General features: G+C 42.8%; 1 protein-coding gene across 2 annotated transcripts in view; it reads left to right on the forward strand.

Annotated features, from left to right (window-relative positions):
- Positions 1-12698, forward strand: part of DNAH6 (dynein axonemal heavy chain 6) — a 242122-nt gene that overhangs the window by 173065 nt on the left and 56359 nt on the right. For both annotated transcript variants that reach the window (XM_042932835.1, XM_042932838.1), the window contains exons 52-59: positions 831-1092; positions 2200-2323; positions 3054-3250; positions 4220-4423; positions 5157-5282; positions 6992-7156; positions 9126-9193; positions 11397-11577. In XM_042932835.1, the coding sequence (XP_042788769.1) occupies positions 831-1092; positions 2200-2323; positions 3054-3250; positions 4220-4423; positions 5157-5282; positions 6992-7156; positions 9126-9193; positions 11397-11577 (1327 nt within the window). The remainder of the gene's footprint in view (positions 1-830; positions 1093-2199; positions 2324-3053; positions 3251-4219; positions 4424-5156; positions 5283-6991; positions 7157-9125; positions 9194-11396; positions 11578-12698) is intronic.

Consider the following 12698-nt stretch of genomic DNA (forward strand, 5'->3'; position numbering starts at 1 on the left):
AAAAGAGTGCTCATGGAGAGGTGTGAGCAGGTTTTTGGGAGAAGATGCTCAGGAGGAGAGTGAGACCATGGAGAGAGCTCAGGGACATTTGATGCTCATGGAATGGACTGAGACAGTGATTGCATCATGCAAGGTCTTGTATTTCAACCTGAAGATAGGTAGTTTTCAAACCTTCTTTATTAATACACATTTTTTCCAATAAAAATTGTAAGAAATATTTCTATGTAAAACCGACCAAGCAAGGGTAGAGGACCCAGAGGACCCCCGCCCAGCTTCCCTGCTCACTCTCTGGCCAGCACCTCAGTAGGGCCTGGGAGTTCTTCAAAGCATGGATGAACAGCTCCAACCAGAGGGGACTGAGAACCATTGAATATTTTCGACATGATTGGATTTTCTTGTGAGAAAGACCAACTTGTCAAAAGCTCACAAGGGGCAAGTTTGGCTGAGAGACATAAAACCATTTAGAAGGTGATTGTAGTGTCCTGGCAAGAGATTTTAAGGGTCTAAACTAAGGCAAATGAGGTAAAAAGAATGTGAGTGCCAGGGCATTGTAAGAATAAAACTATTATTTCCATAATGTCTTACATTTCTAAAACTATGATTTGATCATTCTTTTCTCTACCAAAACTGGGTTGTTTGAAACATGAGTCAACCAATTACTGTCTCACCAGGAATTGTGGTATACTTAACTACCAATTACTGGAATTAGAGTATGGAGATTAAAACTACCCACTAATTAGGATAATATCTTAGTGTTCTCAGAAGAACACATTTCTTTTGTTCTTAAATCACTTTATTACAGTGCTATTAACATCATGTCTGTCTTTCAGACCTGATTGGCCAACAGCAAAGCAACTTCTTGGTGACTCTAACTTTCTAAGAAGACTTCTAGAATATGATAAGGAAAATATAAAGCCTCAGATATTGGCAAAACTTCAGAAGTATATTAACAATCCTGATTTTGTGCCTGAAAAAGTAGAGAAAGTGTCCAAAGCATGTAAATCCATGTGCATGTGGGTAAGAGCGATGGATCTATACTCTAGGGTAGTCAAAGAAGTCGAACCAAAGAGACAAAAACTCCGTGCTGCACAGGTATATTATTTGTGTTGTAATATTTAATAGAATTAAAGGCCATAATCATTAATCATTCTAGCTCCTGTGACTTTACACAATATAGACAACAGTGCTCTTGAAAATTAGTTTTTGTTGTAAAAAATAGCTGGTGAAGATTATTTTTTCAGGAATGACCTCTAAAATCAGCCCTTCCGCAGCATAGAAGAAAAATGAGTCCTTAGTATATTCATATCATCAGTCTGATAGTATTTTTGAGGTGCCATTCAGCTCTAGCATCTGATGCTCTGTGTTGCATTTGCTAATACTAACCCCCCCCCCCAACTCTATGGTGTCATCTGAGGTTCTAAAACCTGCTTAAGCTACAGTTGGATGTGAGGTCCCAAGCAGAATGAAGAATGCTCATTGATGGAGCAGGTTACTGAAAGGACCATGGCTACAGAGCTGGGGCAGCCAATTTTTCTATGAAGATACAGATAGGAGATGTTTTAAGTTTTGCTGCTATGTGGTCTCTGTTGCAATTACTGAACTCTGCAGTTGCAGCACAGAAACAGCCATCAATAACACATACATGAGTAAGCATGGCTGTGTTCCTATGTCGCTTTATTTATACACCCAGGAATTGAGTTTATACAGTTATCATCTGTCATGAAATGTTCTTCTTTTAATTTTCCCCCAACCATTTAAAAATGTAAAACGAATCTGAGCTTGCTAACTGTATAAAAACGGGCAGCAGGCTGAATCTGGTTTGCAGACCCAGCTCTAGAGAACTATTCAGGAAAGATTAGTTTTCCCTGTTGTGTGAATATTTCATTCATTTCATCATTTAAAGTTAATCCATTGTATTAACTAGTTAATCTCAAATGCTTGGAGGTTAAAGTACAGCAGTTCATCTGTTTCTCTATTCCTTCGATGATTTATTTTATTGGATTTTGGTTTGGTTCTGTTTACTTCCACTCATATATTTCGTTTTATATTTGTTTTAACTTTGTATACATATCAAATCTTTTGAGACACAAAAAAGAGAACACAAATCCTATTTTTTTAAGAATCTATTATAAATGGACAAATTTTACCTTCTTTGGAGACCTTGGATTTTCATTTTAAATATTTACTTAATTTTATTAGGCTGAACTTGATATCACAATGGCTACTCTGAGAGAAAAGCAAGCCTTGCTAAAAAAAGTGGAAGATCAAATACAGGCCTTACAAGACAAATATGACAAAGGGGTGAACGAGAAAGAAAGTCTGGGTAAGTAACATAAAATTTATGTTCGTCAGGAGATGCCTGCTTTTTTTATTTTTTAAAGAATCTTTTTTAATGTTTATATATTTTTGAGAGAGACAGAGGGCAAGCGGGGGAGAGGCAGAGAGAGACGGAGACACAGAATCCAAAGCGGGCTCCAGGCTCTGAGCTGTCAGCACAGAGCCTGACGCGGGGCTCAAACCCATGAGCCGCGAGATCACGACCTGAGCCGAAGTCAAGACACTTAACCGACTGAGCCACCCAGGCGTCCCAGGAAATGCCTGATTTTTAAAAATAGAAGGAGTTTTTGGGTAGTTAGATCTCAGCTTCCACCCAACATAGAGGACGTATTTGCCCTCGATGTACTGCACTGGCCCTTCTAGTGCAAAATTAGAAGAACTGCATATATTGTATCCGTTCAGCTCCTGTATGGAAGGCTTGTTGGGACATGTTACATTATAACACAAGCAACATATGAATTTGATCCTGAAGAGAAATACTACGCTGACACAGAGAGAGCCATCTTCAGCCAGAGTAATGGAGTAACGAAAAGGAGCTCTTTGCTTAGAAGAGGCAAACTTGGACTTGGCCCTGAAATGGAAAATAATGCTGAATTGGTGTGAGGTTTCATAGACATGTATTGACAATGCCACTATAAACAAAAGCAGGTGAATAAACATCTTATATTTTAGGAAAATACTGAATAACATAAGTTGATTTTCTTAAAATTTTCTAGCAAAAACTATGGCCCTGACAAAAGCACGTCTGATACGTGCAGGAAAGCTGACGGCTGCGCTAGAAGATGAGCAAGTTCGATGGGAAGAAAGCATCCAGAAATTCAATGAGGAGATATCAAATATCATTGGGAATGTGTTTATAGCAGCAGCTTGTGTAGCCTATTATGGGGCCTTCACAGCCCAGTATAGGCAATCGGTGAGTAAACTCCCTTTCTGGGAGGTGAGAAGCAGCTGAAACTGGCAGAGGCAGAGTTGGGGGGATCATTTTTCTGATTTTATAGGGGGCCCTCCACTGTGAAGGTTCTCCATGTTGGAAACTTACACACTCCACAGCCCTCCACCTCCCCCGTCAGCCAGCAATGGTTTACCCCTAGGATTTCCTGAACACATTCCTTCCTTTCCTTTTCTCCTTAGAAAGTTAGTCATCACTTCCTTAATAGCTCAAGAACCTGGGGGGAAAAGAGAGGGGCAGGGAGACACCTCCCTTCATGGTCAGAAGCAGCATGGAAAGTCAGCCAGGATGAAATATTCTGAACGGGCACGACTGCTACAATGGGCTAGGCAATGGGAAGGAGCAGGAAACTAAATTATTTGGAGAGACTTTCAGGCCATGTTTATGAAATGCCTTCCTATAAAGGTTTCACCCTTGTCCATGGGTTCTAAAACCTAATCAGTGTAGGACCGTAGATTCCACAGGAGCTCAGGGGTCATCTGGTACCATGTGGGTGGTGCCAATGATGCTTTTCGACTGTCCCACTCATGGAAGGAGGTAGCATGCTAACAACCCTCTGCCCCATCTTCTAATTGCTAGTAGCATTATGATACTAGCCATTGTGATAACTCCAACTTTTTCACATGCTTTCAGACTCTCCCAAGGGGACAGTACACCCCTGGTTGAAGACTACTGTGACAACATTTGTCGTTTATACCTGAGAAAACTGAGGTTCAGACAAGGGGAGTGACGTGCTCAAAGCCACAGCTAGTTTATGGTATAGTTCTAGGCCCCAGGTCTCCTGATTGTCGGTCTTCTTCTTGTGTCCTGTGCTTTGATGCCAGGATGCATGTGGAAACCGGTAGAACTTACTTTTAACCGTGACATGTTGTGTGTATCCTCATTTACTGAGTGTTCCTGACTCTGTACAAGTAACCTTTCTTCCTCCCACAGCTTATAGAATACTGGATCCAGGACTGTCTGTCTCTGGAGATCCCAATCAATCCTTCCTTCAGTCTCATTAACATTCTTGGTGATCCCTACAAAATACGGCAGTGGAACACTGATGGGCTGCCCCGTGACATGATATCAACAGAAAATGGCATTTTGGTTACTGAAGGGAGACGATGGCCTTTGATGATTGACCCCCAGGATCAGGTGTGTAACAAATGCTTCAGATGAAGAGCAGCCTCCCACCTCCGCTTAATGTTGTGCTATCTGTTCCAAATTCTAAAAGTGGACTTGAACACTCTTGCAAGATTTTGGGGGTTTAGATCTAGAAGGGAATTTGGAAGTCTTCAAGTCCAAGTTCCTCATCTTGGGTTGGCAGAAGGGGAAGGGGAAGAGTCCAGCTGCTCTGCATACTTGATTTTGATTGGCTTTGTTTAGGGGGTTGAACATTCGTTTTCTGGTTTCTATGGGAGCAGAAATTCATTCCTATAGAGTCCTTGTTCCTAAGAGGTCTGAAGAATCAGAATGAAGGCAGGGTAGGATAGATTTTACTGCAAGCCTGCCTGGAATTTACAGAATCCCATTATCTGACTCCTAAGTCCATGGATCATACTGTTCTAAGTGGAGTTTAGGAAAGGGAACTGTTGTCAGAACAAGGAAGACAAGCTTGAATACCTCAGGGATGGACTTTTCCCCTAGATGTGTCTGTTCTTCATTTGTTCCAAATTTGAATGAAAGGAAGAGTCCAAAACACTGCAGTTTAAAGGGCATTTTTATTTGTAGGGGGCAGGATAGTATTTTTCTTTTCTTTTCTTTTTTTTATCTTTCAAAACTGTTTCCAGGTTGAGCAAAATTTCTAAACTTTAGTCTAAAAGCTTCCACTTTCTAGTCATTTATAAAACTCTAAGTCAAATATCCTGCTCTGTGCTTTCTCATACAGGCAAACCGTTGGATAAGGAACAAGGAAAGCAAAAGTGGTTTAAAGATCATTAAGCTTACGGATACTAATTTCTTGCGTACCCTTGAAAATTCAATCCGACTTGGTTTACCTGTCTTACTGGAAGAGGTTTGCTTTTCACTTTTCTTGGGTTAGTCCCCAACTTATAGACCATATCTGAAATCCTACACAGGTCACACTTGCATTGCCCTGGAAATGCCAGTCAGTTCCATTGGCAAATTGGTCAAACCAATTGCTTTGCCTACGAAACCATATACTATCACATGGGGAGCAATCTGTTGACTGAATGATTTTTCTGATTCCAGACAATGTTTTGGTGTTAAGTGGGATGGGCTCTGTTTTCTGACACTGCTGATTCTTAAACCTCACTGCAGCCCTTGATGGTTGACTGCCATGGAAGTGTAACACAGTAATGCCATCAGGCCATCAGGGACTGTCCACCCACACACGCTGATGATGTGAAGCCAACAAAACACTCCAATGGGTGTAAATATCATTTTCTACCCTTCTGGCCTTGGCCAACACAGGAGGGTTCTGTAATGGGTCCTAGGCCCTCACTCAAACCCTGAAGTTACAGGGGAGGGCAAAGTCTCCCAAAATCGTTGATGCAGTTATGTTAGCCCCAAACTGGATTCTTAAACCCCAGTTTACCTGGTAACACAGGAAGCCCTTGGGGAATTTCTTCTCTCATGGCAAGGGACAAAAGACTTTCAATAATGTTCTGCCACTGAACAGCAGAGCCTTGTAACTGTAGCTGAGTGCTTTGGGGAGCAGGGGGTGGTCCCTTGGTCAGCACGCCAGCTAGAACAGGATACTCTGACCAGGCCCTTCCTGCTTTCTGTGACTTGGAATCATTAGCCTTATGCACCTAGCTGCTTTCTACATTTGTAGGGTGGAATATTCCAACTTTGTCTTCACCCCTCCGTGGGTGTGCAATCAGGTTAGCCGATCTCAACCAGCATTTTTTAATGAAATAGGATAGATTTTTAAGAGCACAAAATTGTATCATGGGTAGTAAGGGAAATTTTATCTCATAAACTTTTGTTTTAAGAAAACGTACATCCTTGGGCATCATGTCACAGTATGAAATGGATTTGTTAACTGTGGATTACAATCAAATTTTGACAGCTCCTAGGCCATGGGCCCCTACCACATACATCCTGACATAAAGATGTTTGTCGTGGGGTCCGAGAGCAGTGTCTGCATGCCCAGGTTCTTACCAACCATCAAATCTGCTTTGAGGGAAAGAAAGTAACTATCATACAGAATAGAGGTCCACAAACTTTTTCTGTACAGAGCCAGACATTTTAGTTTTGGGGAGGTGGCCACATACAGTCTCTGCAAACATCATTCAAATAGTCTTCTTCATTTTGGTTTGGTTTTAGAGTTTTGTTTTTATAACCCTCTAACAGGGTGAAAATTTTTAGCTTAAGCGCCATTAAAAAACAAAAACAAAAACAAAAACAAAAAAAAAACAAGCCACAGAGGGTGAGATTTGGCCTGCGGGTGGTAGACTGCTATCTCTTGCCTTAGAACAGCCACAAAAGTGAACACATCATTTGTCTGGGTCCCGTGGAAGACCACCTGCAGAGACCCTCCTTTCTTGGATTCTTCCTTATGGGGATGAATGGCACACTTAGTCTAAACAGCTGTATTGCCTTCACATGCTCTTACTTTCTTAGGCGAGCATACAGTAAGAAATATCTATCCGGCCCCTGGAAAGTGACTCATTCAAAGTAGATTTTGAGGCCTAAGGAACTTGGAAAGGTTGATGCCATCCATTTTAATGGCTTGTTTTTCGTGTTTTAACTTTTAAGCTTAGAGAAACCTTGGATCCAGCTCTAGAACCCATTCTTTTGAAGCAGACTTTCATGAGCGGTGGGCGGCTGCTCATTCGCCTCGGAGACTCAGACATTGACTACGACAAAAACTTCAGGTTCTACATGACAACCAAACTGCCAAATCCCCACTACCTGCCCGAGGTATGAGCTGCAGGTCTGGAATTCCCAGCCTGAGCGGACTATTATGTGTGATGGTGTCTGACATTTGCTGGATCCTCCCAGCTCTGTCCTCCCCCTCTGCTCTGCCACTCCCCTTCCTTCCACTGTCCTCCACTCTTGCTTCCCTTCTGAGTCCTGATTCTGATTCCCGTTGCCCTTCTGCTCGCCATTCAGCTGGACTCAAGCTCTCCCCACCTGGTCCCTAGGCGCTGCTCCCCTGTCTGCCACCCTGCCCACTGCCCGGTGTGCTGCCCTCTGCACCTCTGCAGCACTGTCACCTTCTCCCTCCCTGCCCACAGCTGCTTGCACAACACAGGGAAGCATTGCCTTCTAACCATTCTTCTCCCTCCTTCAGCTCAAGGCCATTTGTGCCCCTCTTGTGGTGGCTCATAAATGAACCAGGGCTTCACTGAGAGTCTGTGGGGAGGGGGGACATGCCTGTGTTTACATGTGCAAATACCCTTGGCATAAAGCCCCAAATAAAGAAGTTGCCTGCTGGAAACATCTGGTGACTGGCACTTTGGAGAGTCAGGACTCAAACATCCAGGGTGTCTGTACTTAGAGTTCTGGAGCGGGCAGCATCTTGTCCTCCCTCATGCCCTTAGACCTTGAGGGGGTCTGTGTGCACTTCACTTCCATACAAATGTCCCTGAGCCACGACAGGATCCAGAAGTACCCTTACTCTGGTGCTGCAGAGCCCAAGGCAGCTGCAGCAGAAATGAAGACAGCTGGGCCTCCTCTCCCTTCCCACAAAGGGCTCCAAGGGCTCGCTCCACCCCTGCCACCCCTCCGCGCTGCCACAGCTCCAGGCACAGCCACACACGCTGCAGGGTCCCCCCCAGCCTGGTGCCTCTCCCCTTCTCCGACAGAGCAGTTAGGGAAGCAGCTTCACAAATGGGAACTTACTCCTTCACCCCGGTCCCCTAACAATAAAATCCTTGCATAAACCCTCCAGACAGTGCCATGTTCACCTCAGTTACTGAATTTGTCACAGCGGCCTGTTACTGAACACACTCAGGTGACATGAAACTGGCACACTTGTTGAGTAAGAGGAGGGAAATGCCGCCAAAAGCCCAGGTAGGCCTTTCCTTGTCAGCCTTGAGGGGTTTCATTCACACAGCCGCTGCCAGAGCCCGTGTCCCAAGTGCCACCGTAAAGTGCAGAGAAGCGACCACTGTGCCAACATACAGCCTCCGCACGCATTTAACTTTTGGGAGGGAGCATCGCACACCTTACCCAACACTAGCTCTGCGGCTGTGGGCCAGTGATCCCGTGTTCTGGAGCCCCAAGTGGAGAGAAAGCTTACTTCAGGATTTGCTTAGATTAGATAAGGATAGCATGTAACATACAGGACATTCAAACACTTTTTTTCTTTAGCTGTTAACTTAAGTAATATTATAGCAATAATTTTTTATTGAAATGTTATGATGACATAAAATGTGTAAAGCTCTATTTAATATCAATAATAGCTTCGTTTTAACAAGCACAAACTATGCACAAGTCACTACGACTAAGTGATTTTATTATCTCATTTGGTCTTCGCAGTTACCCTATGACTTGTAACTATTAGCATCCCACTTTTTAAGTATTAGGAACCGAAGCTCAGCATGGATGAGCGGCTTGCCCAACACACACGAAAGGGGCACCCAGAATCAGAACCCAACCTTTCTAACCCTTTGCTGGCTCACCTTTCCTTAAAGCACTATGTAGGATTCTAAGATCTGTGGCCTGTGACGAACAAGACTGTCACTTACACTGCAGGGAAAACCGTATTAGGATTTTTGTAAGACACGATATGCTTGGTGGGTTTGTGGGTGGGTGGGTATGTTCACAGTTAGACCTGAGATACATCCAGTTGGGTAAAAATGGGCCATTTCCACTAAAGAAAGCACTTCTTATTTTATTTGTATGAATTTAAGCATTTTTATGTAAACCTATGCTTCTCTTCCAGGTATGCATTAAAGTCACCATCATCAATTTCACTGTAACCAAATCAGGTCTGGAGGATCAGCTGTTAAGGTAAAGAAAAAAGTGGGGGTGGGGGGGAGCAAAGGTTTGCTAATATTTTGTAGAAATTTTGACAAAGAAAACATTTTAATGTGTGGAAGCAGCAGTCATGAGTCCTCAGTCATAAAGAGGGTAGGAAATGGCCAGGTTCTGTATTTCCTGTCACTTTTGCAGCTGCCACGCTTGTCCACAGTCTTCTCAAGGAGGTCAGGAAAGTGCCCCTAATTCTCAGCCACGGTTTGGGCCAGGCCTGCAGCCCAGCCCGGCCTCTTCTCCTCTGCTGGGCTTTCCAGTCCTGGACAAGTGAATGAAGTCAGTCGTCCTGTGGCTCCTAGAGATGCATTGCTCCGCACCTGTGGGGAAGAACGCTACTCCCAAATAGATCTTTCCTATTTTTACTTGTCTCTAGGTGTTTTCTTAGTGTACAGTTTTACCTGCATTTGTCCACCTCAAAAAAATGAAATACCCTCCTTCAGTGTATACTCTGTAATTCGTCTCCATTTCCCAAAAATGAGATTATGAATTATTGATTAATTGTCAGAATTAGCCAAGAGGCTTAGGAGACAAAAAACATTTAATATTTATTGAAATAATAATATTGATATTACTTAACAATGAATTTTATATGTGTATATGAGGATATATGTGTATATATGTATGTGAGTGTGTGTGTGTGTGTGTGTGTGTGTGTGTGTGTGTATGTGTACATACATTACAGGAAAATATAATTTGACCCATGTTCAAAAAAAAATCAAGTCAAATTCATCAAGTCAAGTCAAAATGGAGTCAAGCTGGCTGGCTCAGTCGGTTAAGCATCCGACTTTAGCTCAGGTCATGATCTCAAGATTTGTGGGTTCAAGCCCCACATCAAGCTCTGTGCTGACAGCTCAGAGCTCAGAGCCTGGAGCCTGCTTCAGATTCTGTGTCTCCTTCTCTGTCTGCTCCTCCCCTGTTTGCACTCTGTCTGTCTATCTCTCTCTCTCTCTCAAAAATAAACATACATTAAAAAAATTTTTTTAAAAAACGGAGTCAAGATCATCCTGATTGATTACTATTATCACTGAGTTTAAGTGTTGTTTTCCTTGTTTATTTTAAGAATTTATCCTGCCAACTGCTAACTTGCTTAACTTCTGCTAGGCAGACAAAGTGCATTTCACCATATTTTAAGGACATGTTATAAGGACATGGCTGAACACTCTCATACCAGTGTATTCCCGTGAAAAGTTAAGCTTAGTTGCGTGACCAGCTGTCAACACATTACTCTGAGACAAGCGAAGTGCTCAGAGAAGGGAAAATGTTGAGACTTGGTCATGGAGTACAAAATCTCCAGGTTATATTGTATACCCCTCTCTTCTGAAAAAGTTATTTGAACAAATGAATTTGAGATGATTATTTCTTATGGTGTCCATATTGTAATTTTTAAAGTTTCTGAATTCAGTATGTACGTATCAAATGAACAGTGGGTTATTCTATGAGGCAGTTCATCCTAGTGGGTGATAGCATGTGCCCTGGAGTCAGCAAAGCCAGCTACAAGCCCAGCCCTGCCTCTCATACTCACATGACCTCAGAAAGTGACCCACTAGGGTCTGTTCCCTCATCTGCAAGCTGGGGTGGTAACCACAGTGCCTACCTCAAAGGAGCATTCGAAAGATTAAAAGAGAGAATCCACATAAAACTCTGAGCAGGGGGCCTGGCACATAGTGATGCTTAATGAAGATGAGCTCCTACAAACAGGGGGCTGGGAGCAAATTATGCATGGACAAATAAAGGGAGACATAAGTTCCCATGTCTGGGCAGGGGCAGAGCTGGAGGTAAGGCCCCTTTATTAGACACCATTAAGACTCGTTTCATGGAGGTGGTGAAATTTCAGCATCTCCCATAAAAAGAATATTCCAGGCACCATATTCAGCCTGGTACAAGCAAGCATTAGAAACAGAAATTGAATGATTAGAAAGATCATGCACTGAGCAGGTGAGAGAAGATGAGCAGAAGCCATGGGGACTGTGGTAGGGTGTCAGTTTTGAAATACAAGCTAAAGAATCACAACTAACATGTTATTCAGTGAATAGCCACTGTATAAACCCAGCAAAAGAGGGGCCTTGTGAATTAGGACATGGCTAGTAGCATTAGTACTCAGCTAAGTAGCAAAGAAAAAGAGAAGCAACTTTAGGGCAATAATAAAGTCATAACTTAAGCATTCAAACCTTGGTTCCAGTGATGTGGTACGACTTGAGAAACCCGAGTTGGAAGAACAAAGAATCAAGCTCATTGTGAGAATAAACACTGATAAAAACCAGCTGAAAACTATCGAAGAGAAAATCCTGAAAATGCTCTTTACATCTGAAGGAAATATTCTGGACAATGAAGAACTTATTGACACACTCCAGGATTCAAAGGCAAGTAAAATATTTTGAGTATTTATAGAAAGTGTCTTGGTTTTTTGGGTGCCTGGATGGTTCTGTCGGTTAAGCATCCGACTTCAGCTCAGGTCATGATCTCGCGGTCCACGAGTTGGAGCCCTGCGTCGGGCTCTGAGCTGTCAGCACAGCTGCTTTGGATTCTGTCTCCCTCTCCCTCTGCTCCTCCCCGGCTCACACTCTGTCTCTCTCTGTCTCTCAAAAATAAATAAAAACATTTAAAAAAATGTGTTGCTGCAAAAGTTACACCTGCAGCTTTTGAGGATTCTGCAAAGTCTTTTCAGCAAGAATGGCAGCCGCACCTGGGCTGCTGGGGTAGCACCAGAGTGTGTCCCACTGGCAGGGTCCCTCACCCCCCAGTGGAAGAGGAGGGAAACTGTACACAATAGCTTCTCTCATCTTGTCTGCATTTTTAAAATAAAGCATGTAAAGAACCGGGACAAGGTGTAAATTGAAAGGAAAAACAATTATATTCACATTAATGTCACCCCTTCAGGAAGCCTCCCTGGTATCCCCAACTGGAATTAATCTCTTCCTCCTTAGAACACCAGTAGCGACTCATCCGACTCTCTTTTATAGCACTTGACACTGTTTACCTTATGTCACCATGATCTAATTACATGTCTCATCTCTCGTGTTAGGCTGTTCAATTTGGTGTCGAATCGGCAAACAGTTCAGCTTGATACTCCTTCTCCAAGGGCTCACCATGGTGCTTTGCGTATAACTGGTGTTCAGTAAAAATGTCTTGCTAGTAAGATGAAGTTCTACATTAAACGCATAATCTTGCACTGAATTGTTTGGCAGATTCAAACCACAATTTTAAAAGTATACTGAGAATATAGCCTGCAAAATGATTTTCATCCATTCGTGAGAAACAGAAAATAATTTACTTTAAAAAACCCTTTGACAGGGAGTACAGAAGGTACGTTCTTTGTCTTTCACTGACATCAGAAATGGTTTACTGCTTTACATCCTACAGTCTCTTTACGATCTCCGTATTCAAACAACAAACAAGTAATTCTGGCGCTCCCATTTCTTTCCTCTCTTTGTCAGTCTCTTTATCCTCTTGCCGTTCATTCTTCCTCGGGTTTTTAGCTTCT

The sequence above is a fragment of the Panthera leo genome, chromosome A3 (assembly GCF_018350215.1).
Source record: "Panthera leo isolate Ple1 chromosome A3, P.leo_Ple1_pat1.1, whole genome shotgun sequence".
Classification (NCBI taxonomy): domain Eukaryota; kingdom Metazoa; phylum Chordata; class Mammalia; order Carnivora; family Felidae; genus Panthera; species Panthera leo.